This window comes from Odontesthes bonariensis, chromosome 16, assembly GCF_027942865.1.
Source record: "Odontesthes bonariensis isolate fOdoBon6 chromosome 16, fOdoBon6.hap1, whole genome shotgun sequence".
NCBI lineage: Eukaryota > Metazoa > Chordata > Actinopteri > Atheriniformes > Atherinopsidae > Odontesthes > Odontesthes bonariensis.
In genome coordinates this window covers 15091374-15114348 of record NC_134521.1, presented here as the reverse complement: position 1 = coordinate 15114348, position 22975 = coordinate 15091374, and the positions used below count along the sequence as shown (strand labels likewise).

Sequence of the window (22975 nt, the reverse complement as noted above, 5' to 3'; positions counted from 1 at the left end):
TGACATAAACTATCACAGCACCAAATAAGTGTTGTGATTTCATAGCTAACGCTAGGTAGCCATTGGTGCTTTTAAGCACTGCAAAATAAGCAGAAATGGACAGGAGTTTTCTGTGTTTTTTGACTATTTGGTTCATCCCTTGTGCTAATGTGGTAGCTTGTTAGCCAGCTAACCTCAACAAAGATCAGCAAACTGTTGCCAAATCAAAGTGACACGAGTAAAAAAATTCCTAAGTTTCAGATGTTTTCATTCTGTGATAACTAAGTAGCTTCACTGCATCATATATGTGATTGTGATGCTGTGGACTGTGTGGAAACAATGCTCAAGAGATTCTATTGTGTGGAGTTCCACATTGAAGATAAGTCTAAGATGCACCCACAACACTGACGTGAACTCTCTATTCTAATCCCTCTTTTTTAAATTTATTTTCTTTATAGAAAAGATCAATTGGAAGATTTTAAATGAAAGCTAGCAGCCAAACAGAAATTACACTTAATCAGCAGCCAGAGGAGCCCAAGACATTTGAAACCGTCACACACTAAACATTAAAGTAGATGCTAAAATCTTTGTTGAGCTGGAACAACACTAACTCTCGTTATCTAGTTAAAGCAGCTTATGTGCTTACGGCTTAGTGAAAGGTCATAGGATCTCTCATAACGGAAAAAAATCTGATTCTGAACTCGGATCCGATGAACAGGTCTATGATATGCCTCATGAGATCCAAAAACATGGTTATACTAAATGGGCAAAGTTATCATGAGGCTCCAAGGCAGTTAAATCTTCAGTTTCTTTAAGAGAGACCGAGTCATGCCACAGCACAGAAAAATAGGGTTAGGTTTCAAGTCAGTTAATTACGGCTGCAGAATGTCACTGCTAAGTGATGAAGAAGTGATTAGCCATAATCTACAGAAAGATAAAAGGGTGTAAAAAAAAAAAATCAATTCAACATATGAATACATAGTACCTGTGTAGTAGAATAAACCGGCAGCAGTTCACTGCCAATTTTTTATGTGTTTTTCTATGTTCCACTTAAGAGTTTCCAGCCAAGGAAAATTCTAACCCAAAATATTTCAGTTTCTACCCACTCTCGCTGAACTGAACTAACACATTGATTTCAGTCAACACAGCATCACAGCGCTGACTGGGAAAAATCACATTGAAAATGTTCAAAAAAGACCTCTAAAGTTAACAATTTTTACTGATCAAGGCTGCAGGATTTTTCAAACTAAACAGGCATTTTCTTTCAAATAAACTGTCTGTTTGGATTTGCTTTTCCTACGAAAAAGTCCAGCTTCTGATATCTTAGTTGAAAGCTTTTATTACTGCCTGTTGCATCAGCCTTTTAACAGTAAAAAAAAAAAAAACAGCACACTGTGCAGTACATGCAGATACACAATAATAAGTAATAAGGTTTTTAAAATTTCATTATCCACTGCAAATCTAACAGTGAACTGGTCTAACAGACTAACTGCAACCTAGAACATGCTACCTCTGCATACAGACACACACACACACCTGCAGTACGTTAACGTTACATAACGACCTGTTTAAGTACTACAATCAACTGCAAATATGACCAAAGTCTGCAGCATTTGCACAATTTTACAACCATAAGGCTGGAAACAAGAAGCCACACTCTACCACATGCAGTCAAATTTAGATCAAATGATTCACTGAGTATGAACAGTGGGAGGTAAGCCATTTCTCCTTTTAACGGCTATTTACAAGTTCTCTGCGAGTGACAGAGAGGGAAAAAAAAAAAAAAAAAAAAAGATGTACACAGTAATTTCCGTGGCCACGTCAGACTCACCAGCTTCTGGAACAAATGTCCCACAGTGACCTTCTCATCCCACTGCTGAATGCTGGGCAAGAGGGCGTCGTAGAACTCTTTGTGGATCTCGAAAATGTCCTGGATTTTGTAGAAGATCGTCTCTATCTGCTGGATGGTCAGGACAGGCTGGGACGTCGAGACGGTTGCTCTGAGGGGCCGCATGGGCTGCAGAGGCAACACAAAGACTCAGTGAGAAAAACTCAGATACTGAAGAAGCCATCAAGAGTACCTATTGCGTACGGAAGACATTAGCAATAACTTATATATGCCATTTATAATTTATAAGTGCCGAAAACTGATTTCTGGACATGTTTGATTTCAACAAGGGTTTTGAGTACAACTTGGGGCAGTTAACTGGCCAATTTGGGTCATAATTGGACAAAAGTTTGAAAACGTCAGCCAGTGATTAGAATGTAATCTTTGCTGCTTAGCTGTTGGATGACTCCTTTTCTCTGTGACGTTTTTGAGCAGGCAGCTTGTTCGCCAACTCAGTTAATCACAGAAATGTACGGAGTGGTCATAGTGGGCGGGGAAGAGGGCCTGAATTGCAGTGAAACACACAAAAGCTTTCGCATCAGTTCTCCAAGGCTACCGATGAGTCAGACTCGCACTGATAACAGGGGCTGGATGAAAGTGAAACAGACAAGCTGGCTCATTTTTACCAGGTGCGCTGAACAATATCATAAGTTTGTTGTAGCTGATAGAGAGCCTGATGAGGTGATGCTGCAGCACACATTATATCAGTCTGTGGGGTTACATGACAGGATAGGATAATTGGCTAAATTACAATAAGATTGAGTTATTAAAGCAATACTATGTAACATTTCTACCTTAAAATAACAGCTTGAAAAAAAAATTGTGCCCTTCGGGGGTCTGAGTTGGAAAAACTGCGCTATGTAACTTTGCTGGACCGGCCCGGGAGCTGAGCGGAAGTATTTCGACTTGCTTTCTGGCCCACCTACCGCAAAAACAAATAGACCCCTCTCACGCTCCCAGGTACATTTGATTACTCTTACCTTCTCGGTCGACATAGCTTGCACCTTCTGACTCCTCGCCAGTTCGTCAACAAACTTGAAACGTGAAAGCGAAAGGGTGTTGTATTTACGACAGTGTAACCGTACATTACCTCCAAGCCTGTAGGGGATTAAGATTAAGACCCCGAGATAACTCGGTTGAAAGTTAAATTAAACGTGTTTGCAGACGGGTGAAGCACGTGGTGAATTAGACTTAGACTCGAGATTTTTGAACCAGATGTCGGAAGAGACGATATTACAATTGTTGTCACCATCAGAAAGAAACTAAGAACGCGATGGAGAATGCAGCGTTGTGCATCGCGCTTGTGCAATAAGCATGCTCATCACAAACGAAATGTAGAGGGACGTAGCTTCATCTTGCTCTTCATTCGCCATTTTCTCGAATGCCTGAGTTTGATTCGATTCATTTACCGCCATATATCCAAGGATAATTACCGTTGCTCAACTCATTCTTATTGTAATTTAGTCAATTATCCGATCCTTTCAGTTCCATGTAACCCCACTGACTTTGTCATCTGCATGAAAACCTAACTTGGCAATTGATACTACAAAGAATGAGTAGATGTAGTCCTAGGACAGACCCCCGAGGAACACCCACCTACAGAAGCAAGAAGTAATACCATCTGCCTTCACCTACTGAGATCATTTTCAAACCACAACATGAGCGGTAAAGCTGATAATAAGCAGATTCAACATATGTCCCCAAATTATGCAGTTTCTACACAGATATCAATAAACTGGAAAGGAGAGGATCTTTTTTGGGAAGTTTTCCACTTAAGCCAAGGTTTGTGTCTATAAAGCAAACAAAGTACAACTGACCTGTTCATTATCCTTGACATCAAGAAACTTATTATGTCAACCAGACTTAAGTTTATCATCTTATTAAAATATCGAAGTAACAGCAACTGCCAGCAGAAAGAGAGTTTCTTTCTTAATTTCTTCAAGTTTACCCCTCATGCTCCTTCACACAGAGATGTAAAAGGTTTGCAAAAGCTTCACATATCCTGGACTTGCCTGTCATTTAGTAAAATGCAACAAAGCAGAAAGAAAAGCATGCTAATAAGAAATAATCTCAATAACTAAGGAAATGGAGGAGGACCAAAACAAACTTGTTGGTTAAATTGTATAATGTGTTGGTTAGTCATCACAGAGGGCTATAACGGGAGGAACTGAGGATCAGAACAGATTCCTGACAGCACCGCTCCAATCTTCTTTCAACCTCAATGGTTGACAACTTAATTGTTAACTATTGTGGGGCTAAAAAGTTGGCAGATTTACTGTAATGTTGCGTTAGAACCACATGTTGGTTATGTGTCAGCATGCAGCTGACAGGCAGGATATGACATATTGTGGTAGCTTAGCTTGGGGAGGCGTGCTCAGTTAGCATTTCAGGAAACTGCAGTGGCAGTGGTCCTGCTTTTAGTATGACCATCAACTCCAATAGCAGCGGCATGTGGGCATGACTCATACAGACTTAGTTTCTGCTTTTATTTTTTGTTCTACGTGTGTGTGTGTGTGGGTGTGTGTGTGCATATCTCACCAGCAAAAGTGCCTCCACTTGGTTGATGTAGATCTCCTCGCTGGCCAAGAAACCAGACAGCACCAGTTTCTTCATCTCCAGCCCCTTCTCTATGTCTCCCTGCAAGATAATAACAGACCTGAGTGTAAACATTTCTTACGCAATTTTGAATACATCCCACACACAAACGCCAAAGACATGTTTACCGATAGCAACACCACAGTGGAGTACCAGGGCTAAAGGTCGTTTCCTGTATAATGCTATTGTAGTTACCACATCAGGTAAACATGAGGTAAATACACTTAACAATTTCAAGATGGCAGCACAACTATTCAATTCATCTAAAAGCATCTAAATAGCTTGATTCCTTTAAGGAAAGGCTTATTCTCTCTGCCCTCAGGGAGCTGCAGTTTGACATCACAAACGCAATCATTTTGACAAACAGAGCAGGGACAAAACAGGACACATACGCATGTTTACTCCCTATTAAATTCTTTGAGCAGAACTGTGACAGTTTGACATGGGAAAAAAAACATGGTAATCTAGTAGTTTTGTAGCCCTGTACTTTGAATAGTAAATACCTAGTGTGGTGTTAGTATGTGGTACGCTTACATCAGCTGGCTCATGTTACACTATTTATATGGTCATGTGAAAAGCACACCTTCCTTCACTTCTTAAATAATGAATTCTTAAACATTTCAGGAAATAATGAAGAATCTTTGGCCCCCTTCCAGGTCTTAAAATGAGGTGATAACAACCTCAGAGGGACAACTACATGCCATATTACACCAAACAAATATTTATTTAACAAAGACAAGATGCAGAAGCAATGTGTGAAAAACATCCACCTCCTGATTCAACAGTTTGTAGAACCACATTCAGCAGCAATAACTTGAACTAATTGTTTTCTGTATGATGTTATCAGTCTGTCACATTCTTCTTCACAACGTTGCTTCAGCTTATTTAGGTTTGCAGCATTGGTTTATGCACAGCTTTCTGAAGGTCCCACCACAGCATTTCAGTCAGGCTGAGGTCTGGACTCTTACTGGACCATTGCAACACCTCGATTCTTTTCTTCTTCAGACATTCTGATGTAGATCTGCTGCCGATTCTGTTGCATGATCCAATTTGCGCCCACTTTTAGCTGTCAAACAGATGGCCTCACATTTGACTCCATAATACTTTGGTTCTGAGGATTTCATGACTGCAAGGTGCCCAGAAGGGTACTTTATTCTCATCACTCCAAAGGACATTGTTCCAGAGGTCTTGTTGAAAACCTAAGCTGTGCTGCCATGTTCTTTTTAGAGAGAAGAAGCTCTCTTTGAAACAACAAGCCATACTTGTTCAGTCTTTTTCTAATTGTACTGTCATGATCTTTAACATTAAACGTGCTAACTGAGGCTTATAGAGTCTGAGATGTAGCAATTTTTTTTTTGCAGTCACAAGATTGGCAGTCGTCTTGAATGTTTTCCACTTGTGAATCATCTTTCTCTCTGTAGAATGATGGACTCCAAATAGTTTGGAAACGGCCTTATAACCCTTCCCAGATTGATGGGCAGCAACAATTGCTTCTCTAAGATCATTGCTGATGTCTTTCCTCCTTTACATTCATACATCTGACTGCTCCAGACCAAACTTCTGCTTCTATAGAGGTGCTCACACTTATTGTTGATATGATCAAGTAATCACCGGCATTTGATTAGCAGCACGAAGAGCATGCTTAGTTTTTCCACACACTGCTTCAAAAGTTTTTCTTGGTTTTAGTGAAACAAATAATGACGCAGATAATGAGTCATCTGAGGTTGTCTTTGCATAATTTTACAACCTGGTAAAGAGCAAAGGAGTTTTTTTTAAATGTTTTTTTTTATTACATCCTGCAGTTCAAAACCTCAAAATGAAAGGTTTGCACATGAGTGAAACGCATTAGATTATACAAATTTATGGATAATGACAAAAAAAAAGAAGAAAAGAAAGTGAGAAAGCGACTACAGCCATTCTCAGTTACAATATAACACAAAATCAACAATTTTTCCCTCAGAAAGTAACCGGATGCTTGTTCAGGCAGTGATTCACTCGGTACTGAGGAGACAGGTGTCAATGTTCATGACAAAGTGGCAGGAATCTGCAGAAAATTACCAATTAGAGTTACATATGCACCTTTAAGGAGGGCCAAAGAGCAGCTTTAAGAGAAGAAAAGTTGATAAATCATTAACACAGCCTGATCCCTACAGTGATATCAGCACAGCAGCGCTTCCCGATGAGTCAAGAAAGAAGCCATGAACTCATCTCGTTCACCCAATAACAACTGCCATTCCCCTTCTGACACTGATAAAGATAAAGGGTGTACTGTATAATGATGTGCCATAAATAGAGTCTACAGAATTCTTAATTACACCTTTATTATCAACTATAGTGGCTAAAAGCTGAGATGTACCGACTCTATTTCAAGTCCCAAAGAGTTTTCTCTGCTGATTTTTATGGATCATTTCTGTCCTTAATTAACAAACCATGGAAAGTTTCCAGCACAGGATATTCTTCAAGTCTCCACCCCCCCCCCCATCAGGTTACATGTGTTTTACTGCCTCAAAAAGTTAACAGCACATCACAGTACAAACAGTACACAGTGCAGTTTAAACCTGTATTATATAACTCCATTTTAATACTGGTACTCCTTGAAAGAATCTCAAGCTAAATACGCCACCCTACGTGAAATGAGTCGCACTTTACAGGCTTAAGGTGCGAGAGCTGCTGCTTGGCATTTATTTTAAGAGCCACACGGAGTAGTGTTTTTCTTAAAAGGGCATCCAATAGGTAGTTTGTGCATTGATGGTGTGAGACATGATGCTAGATCCTTGGCCTGCAGGTGTCTTGACCGCCAACTATAAAACAAAGTGCTGGAGATTCAGTTTCAGTTATAAATATGTCGCAGCAAGACGAAAAAAGAGGAGAAAAAAAAAGACAGGAAGAAGATTTTCCCTCCGCTGTACAAAGAACTACTGTGCGAGGAGGGTAAGATGAGAAATACATGAGTGGTGAAAGGACTTTTTCCATGGCGACCTGCTCCTGTGAGCGTACTTCTAAACAGAAAACCAGTGCATGCTTTCCTACTGCAACCTCTGTTCTAATTTAGGCGCGATAACAGTGCTGATACCATAAGAGTCACAGAGCAGTGTTAAGGCAGCGGTTTTTTAGTCAGTTCATCTGTTGGGAGGAATACACACTCAAACTCAGAGAGAAGTTGGCAAGAGAAACAAAAAACAGTCGTATCCACAAAGCAGCAAAGTGAAGAGCCATGTGCTCCAGAGTAGCTGCCTCAGACATTTCACAGCTATCACACACACTTTTATAGCACAGATGTCTCAGAAGCACAAGGAGCAGGATATAGTGACGCCACATAATGCCAAGACTCCAATTACGAGCGAGCGTACATTTTTCTATCAATAGACCAGCTTTCAAGGCCGGTCAGGCTGTTGGCATTGTGAGTGTTTACGTTTGTGTGTCTGTGTGTAGATTTTCCCTGCATCCAGCTGTCTAGCCCCTGCCTCACCTTGAACTGTCTATGTGTCGGCGTGAAGGGATCTAGCTCCCCATCTCCGTATTCAAACACCTCCTCTTCCTCCTCCAGCACCCTGTCCAAGTAGCACAGCACCTCCTCCTCTTCCTCCTCCATGGTTCCTCCTTTCTTTTCCTGTCTTCCACCACCTCCTCTCCTCTTGTTGCTTCTAATTCCCCTCTTCAGGACCTGCCTGGACACATCAGGGTTTTCCTTTCGGAGCAAGTCGTCTGGACACCGAGAGAGAGAAAGGGAGAGGACTCCGCCTACACAACCCCACCCCCTTCCTCTGCTGGGCTTCCTGGTGTTTGTGTGTGCGCAAGCCGCTGTTCCGACCCTGGTCGATGAGGTCTGCCCTCTCTCGACATCCGCCCCTCCCCTCACAGCAAACACTATCCAGCCACTTCCTTCATGGCAACACAAGCCGTTTCTCAGCAGCACCAACAGCTTCAATCTCTTTATTTTGTTCTTTATTTTCTGTCTTCTGTTCTCTTTTCGGCAAAAGCCACTTCCTCATTACAAACAAGTTCTCCCTTTCTCACACCAGTATGACTATCCGTCTCTTCTCTTCTCTTCTCTGGCCATTGTCTCTTTATTGATCTGCTCGGAGCAGTGGATGTTGAGCTGGGGCCAACTAATGTACAGCTGACTTTAATCACAGGTCACATAGTTCAGACACAGCATGGGAAACGGTGTTAAAAGATAACACATGTGCACCAAGAAAAGCGGGGAGACCAGTAACTGATTTCTATAAATGAAGTCAAAAGCATGAATAAATAAGACTCCAGATATGATAGGATTTATATTTGTGTGTAATTATGAATGAAGCCCATTCACTCACTAGAGCCTCTCACCCCCTTTCCTGACTTAACAGGAAGTGACACCCCCCATACCTCCACAAATCTCCTTCATGCTTTAATTCTTCTCAAAGCTTTTGGCGGTATGACCAAAAGTTTTATTTCTTCTGTTCCCTGTGTGGCCGATTTCCAGGGTGATCTTGCAAAACTCCCAGTCCACATTGCTGTATGCACATCAGACTTTTATTTGCAAGTCAAAGACTTGGAAAAGTAGACAAAATGATGCTTCTGGCTTGTATTTTTTAGGTCAGCACAATTATCAGCCATTAATCTGGGTGGAAAAGGTCATTAAAGTAGAGGAGGAAACAGGAAAGAAAATAATGCCAGACCTCAAGAAAGACGGAATGAAACCAGCCACAATGGCGAGGATAAAACTTAAAAAATTATATAAATAAAATGATAACACTTCATCTATCCTTAGACTTTCCAGGAGAATAAAGAAAGACATCCCCCTCCACCTCTTCCACAACAGACAGATTCACAGAAACTAGGATTCAAAAGCATTTAAACCGATTAAGAAGAAAGCTTAAATGCATAAATCTTCATATCCATCATTGTGAACGCAAGCATCTTGTCGTGGAAGTGTCAGCGTTTGTGCTCTCATGTTTGTGAGTGAAAGATGCAAACTTAGCAGAAAGATAGGCCAACATAACAAGAGCGTGAGGAGAATCTATGATGCAGCAGTGTCACATGTGTTTCCTCAAAAAAACGACGTTCTGACTGAAAACCTGACTGGCTGATCTAAACTGACTGATCTAAACCTGAACCGACAATCTCTGTCGTCGGTTCAGGTTTAGATCCATTGTAAACATTTTTACTTTCCTGGGGATGCCAGAAAATTTGCAAAACACTGTGCACATGAGACAGCATCAGCACACGCAGTCTAGATTATTAATATAGCAAGAAAAGTAAACGCATTTGGTTTCTTTTCTACCTAAAAAAGTCCAGGCAGTGATTTATTTTATTTGAGTTTTTTCAGAACATCTAAAAGATCCCTGTATTTAAAGCATCTGAAACAGAATGAGCATCTTTACTTTATCTGTTTGTAGAAGACAGCATTAACAGAAATATCATTTCCCATTTGGGTGACTACACTCCTGGGATTTCTCGCTTTTGTTCCTACCCCGACTGGGCACTAGATGGAGACACGTCTTCAGTTACACAAGCTAGCCCAAGCCCAGAGTAACTCACCAAGAACACGTCAATAATAAACTTAATAATTGATGTAGTACCCCTATTAAAAATAGATCAATGATCAAAGCCTGAGCCTATTTACAACACAGTGATTATAGAGTATTAAACCTTAAAGTTGAGATGGGAGTGAATAGAACCAAAAAGAGTGAGCAGACTGATTCAGTAAATAACAGTATGAGATTTACTCTTCATTCGTCATTTCTATTCAGTGTATATGGAATGAAGTTAATTCTTCCTGATGAATAAAAGTATAAGTCACCAAGTGTTTTCACTCTGTTTTCAACTAGCACCAAGGGGTTCTCTGAGGTCACTCAGCGACAACACAAGCACAATGGAGCATCAAGCAGGAAAAGACTCTGGCTAACCTCTCACCAACAGAAGGGAAAACTGACAACCTGACGGGACCCAGACTCTGAATAAATGAGGAACTACAGACATGCTTTAAACTGAAAATCTACAAAATAACTGCAAATGCATTGCTACTCCTTCATTTAGATAAAACATCCAAGTGAAACTAAATAAATGAAGACAAACAGTAAGTACAGTAACTCTGAGGACAGCCACAGTCCTAAAATGTACAATTTACACTCGGGGCCCATCCACACGTAGCCGGGTATCTGCTAAAACGAATATATTTTTCTACGTTTGGACCTGTCATCCACATGAAAACGCATAAAAACGCATCATAAACGAATGTTTTTAAAAACTCCGGGCAAAGTGAAGATTTTTGAAAACTCCGTTTATGCAGCTGCGTGTAGACAGAGATAACCGGAGTTTTGCGTTTTCGAACGTCACAATATGCGCCAAAATAACAACAAATCTGCTTTAAAGTCTAAAGTGCGACCTTTGTTTACTGAAGAAGCATGGATGTCTTGAGAACTGTAGTGGTTATTATTGTGCAGGCGCTGTTTACTGCCTTGATTTTACACGCCCAAGTCGTACTCCCAGAGGAATGGCGTGACAATTTCGCATGTCCCGGTCCTCACTCCTGTCGCTGTCGGAATTATTACGTCCTCATATCGAGGGGCAGTCCACTGTCATGCGATCACCTGTCAGTGTGCTCAAAAAAGTTGCGTGCACACTTTATTATTTAGCTGACGAGGGCAGATTGCGCAAAACAGAAAATGCATTTGGGTTGTCAAGACAGGTGAAAACGCAGATGTTTGGTTATGTGTGGAAGGTGTTTTTTTCGAAAACGAGATAATGTGGATACAAATTATTTTATAAACGGAGGGGGGGAAACATTCGGTTTTAAAAATACCCGGCTACGTGTGTACATAGCCTCAAACTGGCAGATTGTTGCTAATGGTGTCAAAGCCCATCTGGATCGCTGGTCATTTCCTGCTGCTGTGAATGCACCACCTGCAGCAGCCTGCAAGCAGTCCAGCTATTGTGGCTAAGTGTTAACAAATTAAAGGGGGGTGTCAAGATCCGACAGCTACAAGACCTGGAGTGAAATGGTCCCAGGTGAAGCTCCTACTGCTGCCAATAAGGACTAAAATCCACTGCTTTTCTTGTATTGTAAATGAGAATGTGACAGAAATGATTTGAATGCCTGAAAAAACAACATGATGTATTACACCTAGTTTCTGAATATTTCTATTTGTATTTTCTACAGTATTGATATTTTTGACATCTATGATGCAAGTTGTAGTTTAAATGGCCTGATGGAACATGGTCAATGGAAAACAATGAGGACTTTTAAATCAAAGGGTGGGTTGACGCTTTTAAAGTTTCCCACTTGTGCACATGCCTACGGTTTTTAGAGCCTGTAACTTTCTGAGGGTAAACAAATTCCTTTGTTGGGTCTTATTCCCACACCTGAGCTTTGAAAGAAAACACTGTGCAAGAAAAGTGAGAGACCCTTTAAATAAGAATCTAAAGTTTAGATGATACCTGCTTGATTTGACTGATATGGGCTGAATGAGGACTGTGGGTTTTGTCCCATTTGGCTTAATGACGTGTGAATCCCTTCAGGATCCAGTACAGACAGTAAAAAGTATAATGTATATTTCTTTCATAGTACATATGGGCATGTTAGTGTTGTGTGGGGTAGACCAGGGAAATTGTGAAGCTGTCCATTTAAGGGGGCAGTTTTTATGTTGTTGAGGCATGTAGTGGCAAAGCTGGAGGCAAATGTAACCACTCTGCTCATCCTCTCGCTCAAAATATGAGGCAAAGATGCAGCCAAAGGCCACTGTTTTTAGTTGAATTTACATAAAAATGACCTGTACTAAGGTGTACCTTAGATTCACCTGTGAGAAAAACAAGGATAATGTGATGCTGTGTAGATACAAATGTTTTTGCATAAAAGCAGGAAATGCTTTCATGTGCCAAACTCTGGACTTTCCAGCAACATTTACCACAAACAGTCCAGGACATAAACATAGGCAAATAAATCGAATCATTGCTTATGCATTTCCAGCTGCTTGATAATATGCCAGGATACCATCATTCTACACATTATATATTTAATGCAAGGTAAAAGAAAAACATTTTTTTAAATATAATAAAATATACATAATCACAAGCTTCATGCCAGTGATCTATGTCCCTGAGGTGAAGCGCACAGGACGGACACTAAAAGGTACATTAGCGCTCGTGTCCTTACCCCAGCCAGCAGGCCCTCTGGTGGTGTGGGCGAGACCGCTTCTCCATTGGGCCCCAGGGGGGCCCCCAGCTGGGGTGACATGGTGGGAGATTCATCTATGTAGGGCAGCGTCTCTGAGCCGTCCTGGGACTTGCCATCATCTGCTCCGTCCCCCTCGTAACCATCTGTGTTATAGTTAAAGTCTGGAGTCCAGGGAGAGAGGTATGGGGGGGGGGGGGGGGGGGGAAGAGATGATGGCGGGAAGAAAAAGAAACATGGCATTGACAATTAATCACACAAAAAAAGCCTTGAGAACAAACCATTATTTCACAAGAAAGCATGTTGTACAGGCTTCATCCATTCATTATGTTCTAATATTTAAAGCTGTTAGATGACCTTGCCGGTGCCAGGGGCAAATCATATTTTACACCAATCAACCGCTGAGTGGAAAAAGCTTCAAAAGCAGCAAATATCACATGTAACTCTATTCATTTCAATTTTTTTTTGCCTCTGTGGAATCACAGTCTGGACACAGTCAAAAGAACCTTGGTGTCAGAACTCCTGTGAAGAAGTAGTAGTGAAAGGTCCAGTGGAAGGAAATAATGCTGTCTATGAAATGACTTCTGCCCCACCTTCAAGAGAACACTGAGGAGCAAAACAGAGTACAACCACCAGTTATATGATGGAGATGGTGAAAAATAAATAAATAAATAAATAAAAATCACCTGCTGTGTTTTAAAGGCAGACATCTGGACACAATTAAAATTCAATTAACTTAGCAGTGAGCAAAAATATAACACGTTGGTAATAAAACTAATATAAGCAACCACCCTGACCCAACACCTCCAACCTCAAATCACAGCCAGATTAATCAATCAAGAATTGAAGCGTTGCTTTAAATTTTATGCTCCAAATTAAAGACAAGAACAACCAAGTCTGCGGTAACTTTCAAAGCTAAGAATGCACAGCCTTAAGCCTGATTCTTACTTGGCGCAACCGCGCAACTGTTCTGGCTCGAGAACCATTAATGACGTCATCGAAAGCGCCAGCCCCTTCACAGTTCCTTCAGCTCATAAGCGCAGTTTGCGCCGAGTATGCGTCACATTTGCAGTTCTCTCCAGACCAGCGGGCGTCACTGTTGAGGAAACAAGCTGAAGAACCGGACGAAGAAAAGCATACGAAGAAAGCATACACAATGCCACCTGTGGTGTCACGTCAGCAGAGGCTGGCACATCTGATGCGGAATGAATTTACTCTGGGTGTAGAACTGTATATGTATCTCAGAGCTAAGCGGCTGCGGCAAAAACAGAAGAGAAGGTGGAATGTTCGTCCTTTGCAACAAGACGAACTTTGTCAAACGTTGTCCTTTGGGACAACGTTGTCCCAGTGTAACTTCACAGACGTGTCGTACAGATGTTTGTAGAGGCGCATCCTCTCGGTCACCGCGGTCTCTGCAGTGTTCATGTTTCCTTTCTAGTCAGCTGTTTCCGGTTGAGCTCGCGCGAAGTCAGAAAAAAAGTTGTGTGCGCGCCCTTGCGACGCGCGAGGATTTTTTAGCTTGCGACGGGGGGCGTGGCGGAATTTTGGGTCACGTGACCGTTTGCGCCATTTGCGACCAGCTAGTAAGAATGGGTCAAAGCGAGGTTGCGCCGAGTAAGAATCAGGCTTTATTCAGTTGCAGAGAACCAACATTTTCACTTGGGGCTATGGTGTAAGCACAAACTTCGCATTAAAGAAATGAGCGAATGCAGGGTCTACAAAAGTGGTTGCAGTGGTCATAGTCCGCAGCCCTGAAGCTCGTTCCAGCAGCCAGCTCAGTGAGCATGATCACGTGACATGAGAACAAAATAAACAAGTTATCAAAACCCGACTTTCACAGTACGTGCAAACAATGTTCGTCCAAACTAAATCATACACAACCCAAAAGCTGGAATGACACAGTCAGATAATGCAGTAGGAGGTTGGATAACTTCTCTAAGTATATGCACAACTAGACTAAAAAGAGTCCAGGTGCTGCACACATGCAGTTCCCATCCAGTACACAGAAAACATAAAATACTGTGAAGTGTAACTGTACAGTCTCCTGTTTCTTTTGTTAGATGGCTGAATGCAGCAGAAACTGTAACTGAAAAATCAGACCATTAAGACTATGTGTCAACTTAAAGCGTTTCCAGGCTGTCGCTCTGCTCTAATAAAATCCTGATTTTATAACCAAAGCATCATCAGACAAAATCACCATTCAAGTATCTTAAGGACAAGGTCTGTGCAATGATCTTGGCCGAATCTATACGTACAATGACCTTCCCACAGAGAAAATTAGAAGCAGCAGATTTTCTCAGGCGGACCACAGCATCACAGTAACTCAGTAAGTCGATTTTAGGATGGCGCTCCAATTAAATGGCACAGTCGAGCTGTAGCCTTGGCTCAACCGTGCATGTAAACGTACTGAATGTTGTCACCACCAACTAGTATTAATGTGGTTACCTGCTAGTTCGGGAAGGGGCAGTATATGTGCCTGCAGCAGTGCTTTGTGAAGTTGTGTGTCAACTGGAGGAGGCAGAGACAGCATTTGTTTGTACAAAGGATATCAGACACCTCTAACAAGCCACTGATGAGAACTAGTTGGAAAATAAAAGCAGGGTTCAAGCATGCACCCTATGCAACAGTCATTGGAGCTTCCACCTGTCAATCAAAAAAAAAAAAGAAGAGGAAAAACAGGGTTTTATATATAAGTATATGTGTGGATCTTTACCATATGGTATTTTTTAAGCTGGCACACGAATGACTGATAGATGGACTCTGTGAAGCACATGCACAAAATGCGGATTATTCTGAAGTGCTGCATGATAATCTATTAAGGTGAAGACGGGGCTAAAACACTGATGATCATAGAAAATATCTGCTACCTCCATCAGGCAAGCGAGCATATATTAGTTTTCTCTTTTCTCTGTCTCCACCATCTGTTCAGTTTTTGACTCCTCTGAACACCTTCTGGCCATTTGTCCTGCTGAAGTTGTGTTAGTGTTTGTGAACATGAGAGACAAATGTAGGTATTCCCTTCACGTTACAGCGCTCGCTCGGTGGCTATAAAAGTTTGATACCCTTCCTGTTCATAACTGATGCTCTGAGCCTTGACTGTGAACTGTGGGGATACATGGATACATTGAAACCTTGCAGTACATGGTGCACTCAGAAAAATACCCATGTCTAGACAAGCGTCAAGGTCTGCTCCCTCTTTGACAAAGAAATACACCATGATTCCTCTCTATTTGGAGAAACATCAATAAGGCACAGAACACATTTATATATAGCATCCAAAATGTGCTCTGCACATTTTGGGAGCCAGTCAATTGTAAGGAATATGGTCCGAGTAGCAAGGACAAAACAGGAGAATGCATGTTTCTGTGCTTATTTAACCCGTCTGAGCTCTCATACATGTGATTATCTAATATTAGCTATGCATGCAAGGGGTGCCAGGTGCTAATGTGTGTCGGTAAGATCATTTAGTGCTTGTGTGAATCACTTAGAGCAATTTGGCTTGTGAGTGGTCATCATTTCGTCTCATTATCTCTGATTAGCTATAATAATGCAAGCCAGAGACTGACAAAAGATAGGGTAAATGTGACAATCTCCCTTTCACCTGGCAGAGCTGCTGCTGCTGCTAATTGGCAAGATTAAACCCCAAACAGCTTCATAACAGAGGAGAGCAGTTAGCAAAAACCATATGCAATAGCAGGGAAATTCAAAGTCAGTAGCTGCAAGCTGAAATGTCATATGTCACGACTGAAGTGCACGTTTCTTTTTTCCGATAAAATGCTAACTGCAACTACAAAAGCTATAAGTCAAGCTCTGAAAAAAACATTGTTTGTAACAGAAAGGCATTTAAAGGACGGAGTTCGTAAAATAGGTCATCCAAGGTAGCATCTATTTGATCAAGTTCCTGAAAGACATGATCAGTGTGGTTACCAATTTATTTGTTTATCAATGTGTAATATTACATGTTCTCTGTGAGCCAACTATGTAAATGCCACGAACAATAACCATGCAGGTTTCACCCTTAGCTACAGTACATTACTGCATGAGTTTTGCAGTCATTTGGTCACAAAACAAAGAGATTAATACAGTATTACTCCTCCAGGAAACTTTAACATCTATAGCAAATTTTGTGACAACCCACATATTTATAATCAAGATATTTTAAAATGGTGGTATACTTGTATACAAAGAAGACATACATTGCTTAATCTATAGATCATAATTGGTTAAAAACTCATTCATTTTAACAAAGTAATATTCTTGCCCAAGTAGATGCCTTTTATATTAGGTGTCATGTTACAAAAAAACTTTGCAGCAACACAGGCCCGTTACAAGTCGGAATGCAGTCATAAAGACGACTTTCAATTGTGCCACTGCTGACTGAAAAATGAAGGAAGCTGATAAACAGTGCAATTCCACTCGGTCTATGCTGGCAGTTTGGAGCTCGTTTTATGAATGAGGACTGCCCCGCACCATAACGTCTGCACTGGTAAAAGAGGAAAAGACTTTTCAAGTCAGATACAGCACTGATTGTCTATACTGCTTTCAACAAATATGTTCAATTAGTAACTGAGCTACTCAGCTAAAGCTAGCTAAAATTGCATCGTTTCTCAGGAGAAGCTCCACAGTCTGATAAAATATAGTCTGGTTGCGAAGCTATTTTGCCGTCTTGATGAAACCCTTTAACACTTGCTGCCTCACGTGTGGCCTGCCTCCGTCAGCAAATGCATCCTGACAATCTCCATGTGTGACAAGCACAAAAATCCATGCTGCGCCATCAGTCCAAGGGGAGAGAATTTCTCAGTTGAGAGGCTTCATCAGCCCTAACCTGTTTAGTAAGTCCTCACGGGCACACAAACATTCTGTCATTTCAGAGGATTAAAATGGAGTAAAGCTTAACATCACATGTGATTGAATAGGAGATGTCATGGAAAGAGAATCGACTTGTAGAGGAAGAAGAGCTTATTGAAAGATCAATAGAGCCTTGGTCTGACACATCACTACAGAGCAGTGAACCTACATACAGTAAGATCGACCCACATGCTCACACATCCACAGAGCAGAGAAAGTGCCCGGCCGAAAAGAGCACGACCTGACTCACCATGGCTGGAGAAGAGAGAACGAACAGAGCATATGGCTTCAAAAAAGAAAGCCATAAGTGGATTGGCGGGTCCCCGAGTGTCGTCTGATGAATACACCTTTCACTGGCAGTCATCCATATCACATTATGTCGCAAGTAAAGTCCTATTGGTCCTATTTATTCGACTTAAACTAAATACTACAATCTGAGAGGCTAACTCGCATGTGGTGTCCTGTGAAAATAAGGATATGAAAACAACAGAACCCGTATGCAGCTTTTCAGTGATGAATACTTCCACTGTTTCAAAACTTTCAGATAGCACTCATTCAAATGAAGGCGACACTGTTGTAGTCAACAACACCTACAGCTTAGGAGGAAGCAACAGACACGTGTAAAAAGAGCAGTTTCTGTATGGAAGCTTTAAAATGTACTGAAGGCAGTCATTTATTACAATGTCACTACCCAGCTTACAAGCAAAGTCTGTCCTATTCTGCTTTATGACTGATTTAGGCATATATCACGAGTGGGTGCGTAAATGCACTCAACCAAATAATTCAACCACTTGTCAAAAAGACACTGTGAACCAGTGGAGGCTTCACATTTGGAAATCATTCAGTAAACTAAATAGGTATCAAGCAAACATGCATAAAAATTGATTAAATTAACCGTCACCCCTCATAACAATATTTTACTACATGTTTATTTTTTTTTTAAACAACTTCCCACCTCAGCTGTTATCAAATGGGGAACAAGGTGAAGATTTCAAGCACCGACTCATTTGTCTATCTCAATAGAATAAAAAAAACAGAGATGTGCATTGTTCTCCTGACACGCAAAAGAAAGTCTATTCAGAGATAATGTAAAAAGTTCTGAGGAATGGTCCACAATTCCAAACGGATCATTTCATCTCTACAGTGAAGATGTGACCGGTGACCCCGTTGTTGTCAACAGAGGAAAGCTGCGCTCAGAGGTCATACAGTAACATAACGCAACGAGAGCTTTTTCCTTTAGTGAGCAACGAAACAAAGCTGACCTTCATCAATTCTTCCCTGAAAGGATAGTTGCTATGAGAAAAAAAGAGAAAGTTAAGAGTCACACGTAGACAATGTAATTCCTACAGCCTTCTAAAAGCTTGGTGAGAGCTGATAGTCATTACTGTGCTATTAGCTGAACCAAGAGGTTAAATGAACATGCCACTGCAGACCGCAGAGCTATGAGGAAGATACAAATCCCACCAACACTGTCAGCACACGCAGACGGTGGGAGAAGGCAGGAGGCTTTAAGGAATAAAAGTTATGAGAGTTAATGTTGAGAGTGACTCAGCTGGCTGCAGGTGATTCATTTTGTAGCCTGTGTAATTGCCCTAATTATGAATGTCACAGCGCTCGCTTTGCAAATTTATGCCATAACCTAAGAGCGAGTTCAGATCCAGTAAAGTTTTGTTTTTTCTAATGTAGCTACTTTGATTTAGTCACAAAAGTATCTAGCAACCAACAAAGTTTTGGGTGGTCAAATGGCTTAAAGCCGTTCTGGTAAAATAAAATCCAAAGCGCTCTAAAAATATGAACTCTCTATGAAGGCTACTCAGAGTAGAGTTAGTCAGACTTTCTCTCTGTGTGATCATCAATAATCTGGATGAAATGTTGATGTAATACAGAATGAAGGGGTTGCCTTTTGATTTTTAGGTACTGAATTTATAAACTTCCCCTTTTTGTGGAAGTTTTATCATATTAAAACACTAAAAAGGGCAAGTTATGAATCATTTTGGCAATTTACTTACAGGCTTACAATAAATGCACAAACAAACGACAAACCTCAACATCTAATCAAAAATAAATCAGAGTTAGAAGTGCTTTAGGGTAGATTTCCCCAACTACTGCACTAACTACTACCGTTTCATGCTCTTGCTTTTTCTCTTTGAACTTTGATATAACAGCCGTATTCTCTATTACACTTACACCACAAATACATGCTCTGCACAATAACTCACGGTCTTAGCTTTGTGCAGATGGAGATAAATCAGTGAGGCCCCTGTTAATAAGGAATGGCTTGCATTGGGAAACCTTTTAAACAGGGTAAAAAACACACACAGCACACTGATCTGCTCTGCAGGAAGTTGCTCACTTCAGCAGCTCTGTCTGTGCGGGTTTGTGTGACAGTGAGCAAAAGCAAAGCATTTCAATTTGGGGGGGGGGGTATTCCGCAGTTTCAGTGCCAACAAGTTCCTCATGTGATTGTGATGGAAGGTGACTTATGATACCAGGAACGAAGTAAATGCACTAAAATATATTGGAAGACTTGAAGCACTCGCAATGTTCACATCAGAGAAGAAGGCACAGTGCATGAATTTGTTGGGCAGTCTGCTTTTTAAACAAATGAAGAATAGAGGTCTTAAATTCCAAAGTTATTTGTTTTTTTATGACACTTAAAATTTTTCTTGGCGCAGTCAAGAAATCTCCTTCATGGAAATGCAAATAACACATTTGTGCATTAACGTAACAACTAATAAAACATTCAGCTTCATCGTGGTGACCTTTTTAAACTTAGAAATTCCAAAAACCCATGACTTGCTTTGGATAGTGGTGGAAAATTAAGAATATTACATCTTTCTTCTACTGGGGAAAAAGAAGTGAAATTGAGCAGATAGTTGTGCAGAGCCAGGCTGTGTCCTCCCCGGGCAAAGTTGTTAACTAGTTTGTGAACAGATTGCTGGAAGGTACATAAATAACAATCCCGTCATTTTGGATGGACTTACCCTTAATTGGGTCAGGGCTTGAGCGGCAGGTTGGAATAAACGGCATATTGGCAAAAGACCACTTGGAAAAATGCCGCTCATCAATATAAAAGTGCCTTGTAAAAGCTTCTACTGACATCTGGCAGCAGGAAAACAATTCATGTTGGCGATGTAGGGTCAAGAGCTCTTTCAGAGAATCACGGCTGTGGTGTGTGTGGCAGTAAAGATAATCCTCCATGTCAGTCAAACAGATGAAAGATGAATAACAAACCAGATAAATCAGCAGTGGGCTGTCCTTACACCACCACCCACTCACTGGGCACCATGATCTCTGTCCACTGTCAGCTCACATCAATCTCACTGTTAACTTCTCTTGACGGACAACTCTAAATCCACCTGTCACTCTCAATAACTGGCCTCCATTTCCATGGAAAGGATAAAGGCTGCCATGACAACTGGCCTGGATGATGCAAAATGCTTCTTGCTTGCCAATAAACTGCTGCAGTGCTGTTGGGAGGTGCCCGCTGTGCCATTCTCCCAGAGACCCAGGTAAACTTTTAAAACTGTCAGCTGAGGGGTTTGAAATGCCCCCTAACAGTAAACCCCCCCCCCATACTAACAACGAACCCTTTCCCCCTGACACCATGAACATAGCCCGTCTAAAGACAAACAGTACTACAAATTTCTGTGTGACCATACAGTCTCAGATGTGCGCTATGGCCCATATGTGAACATAGCTTGCATATCTGTACATCTCTTAGCAACATTCATCCGTTTTATACTTTTTCTGCTCCAAATGCAGCCTTTTGCAAGAGAATTTTCAAGTGTCAAAACTCTTTTGGAAGAGTGGTAAAGATTTGAATAGACCTTTTACTGGTCAGCAGTGTCAGCTTTGCAAGTGTTAGTCATAACATAAAATCACTTCCTGTTGGTCGCTCATCACAATTGATGATCACAGCTCCTCATACTGAAGAAATGCCAAAATAAGAATAAAAGACAAATGGGATCTAGCTGGCTAGTCTGAAGCCGATTTAACTATACTGAGCATTGAGCTGGAGCACCAACAGTAAAAATGGCTGCTTCCGTAGCTATGGAAATACAGCACACAGCCTACATGTGCACTGGGCTATGACTGACAACACATCCATCACACAAGGGTATACTGCAGCAGCATTACACAAGCACACGGTTCACTAAAGCATCAACCACCTCGCTGTATAGAAACATCAGAAACACGGTGGCTTAAAACTGCAGCTGCTGTGCCTGCATGCTGAGGTAAAAATCTATTTACAGCATAAATCTAACTGAACCCTTTCAGATTAAGTGTTGACAGTGTTCTTTCAATGTAATTGGGTATGGACCTCTCCATAAATGAACTAATATCAATGCAAACACTTTTGTTCACTTTCTTAAAACTACTCTAGCAGTAGAAATGTTAAACTAATGGCTATTCTCATCTGTACTTAATTTCATCTTTATTGTCTGAACAGATTAATGATTGACTAAATAAATCAGAAGCCAATGTATTAATTTCTTACTTTGCAAAAAACATTGATACATAAAATAAGTAACATCAGAGTAGCAGAAACAAAGTTGTTTTCACTTTGCTCAGCGACGACTGCAATGCAAACAGAACATGGGTATAAACCTTTTGTCTGGCTGTGCACATTGAGACCCAATAAAGTTGAGGAACTGAAAAGTTGCTGCTGCATTGTGAGAATTTAATCAGGGAGCTGTGTTGCCTTGCTCAGCAATTTTTCTAAAGAGAAAAAGGATTACATCATGCCCTGCAGTCAGCGAACAGTGTGTAGGCACCGAGAAGCAGCCCTGCAAACTACCTGTGTGTAGGTGGCAGGACTGGAGTGGATAAGCATCCTCACGCACACAGACTTACTCACTCATCCTTTAACATTCAACTGTCTTTTCTATACATACACACTGTGTGTGCATGAGAGAGTGTGTGCTCTGGGTAGACGTCCATTTATTCCACTGTTTCTTCAGCGCTGTTCTCAAGAGGTTTGAGGGAGCTCAAGCAGAAAAGCTCTCATTCATTCAAAAACAAGATAAAAACTGAGAGGGGAAGAGAAAATAAAAGTCAGGGTGGTTCAGCTGCTGGCCTTCCTGCCCACGTGAAGCCACAACAGTCGTGGTGTTCATGAGTGTGTTGACAGTGTTTACATGTGGGCTGTTACACTTCCCTGTCCTGCAATCATCAAATCGGGAGGGCGACACTAGGGAAATTAAAAGCCGTCATGGAAGTCGATGTTTTACAGCCTTTAGGAGCAACATAACATGAGACTCTTAAGACTGAACCATCTGCAATATAACATCACTGGAATCTAAATCTATATTTCAAATAAGTATATATGTAGCATATATGATGAAAAGGGAAGCTTTGATCTAAAAAGAGAATGAATAAAAAAAAACGTTGCCCCATTTCGGACACATTTCTGTTCACACTTTCTGTATTAAAGAATGACCCATAAACCTAAAGCAAACCTGTTGGTTCACAACAGTCCGTCACTGCCCAGCAAGGCAGATAAGGAG

General features: G+C 41.1%; 1 protein-coding gene across 4 annotated transcripts in view; it reads right to left on the bottom strand.

Moving 5' to 3' along the window:
• Positions 1 to 22975, bottom strand: part of abr (ABR activator of RhoGEF and GTPase) — a 131034-nt gene that overhangs the window by 63698 nt on the left and 44361 nt on the right. For 2 of the 4 annotated variants that reach the window (XM_075486355.1, XM_075486356.1), the window contains exons 2-4: positions 12600 to 12781; positions 4406 to 4504; positions 1811 to 1996 (exon numbers count right to left, since the gene is read on the bottom strand). In XM_075486355.1, the coding sequence (XP_075342470.1) occupies positions 1811 to 1996; positions 4406 to 4504; positions 12600 to 12781 (467 nt within the window). Of the gene's footprint in view, positions 1 to 1810; positions 1997 to 4405; positions 4505 to 7931; positions 8180 to 12599; positions 12782 to 17715; positions 17800 to 22975 lie in introns of those variants that run through there. The other 2 variants (XM_075486357.1, XM_075486358.1) reach the window with 2 other exon arrangements.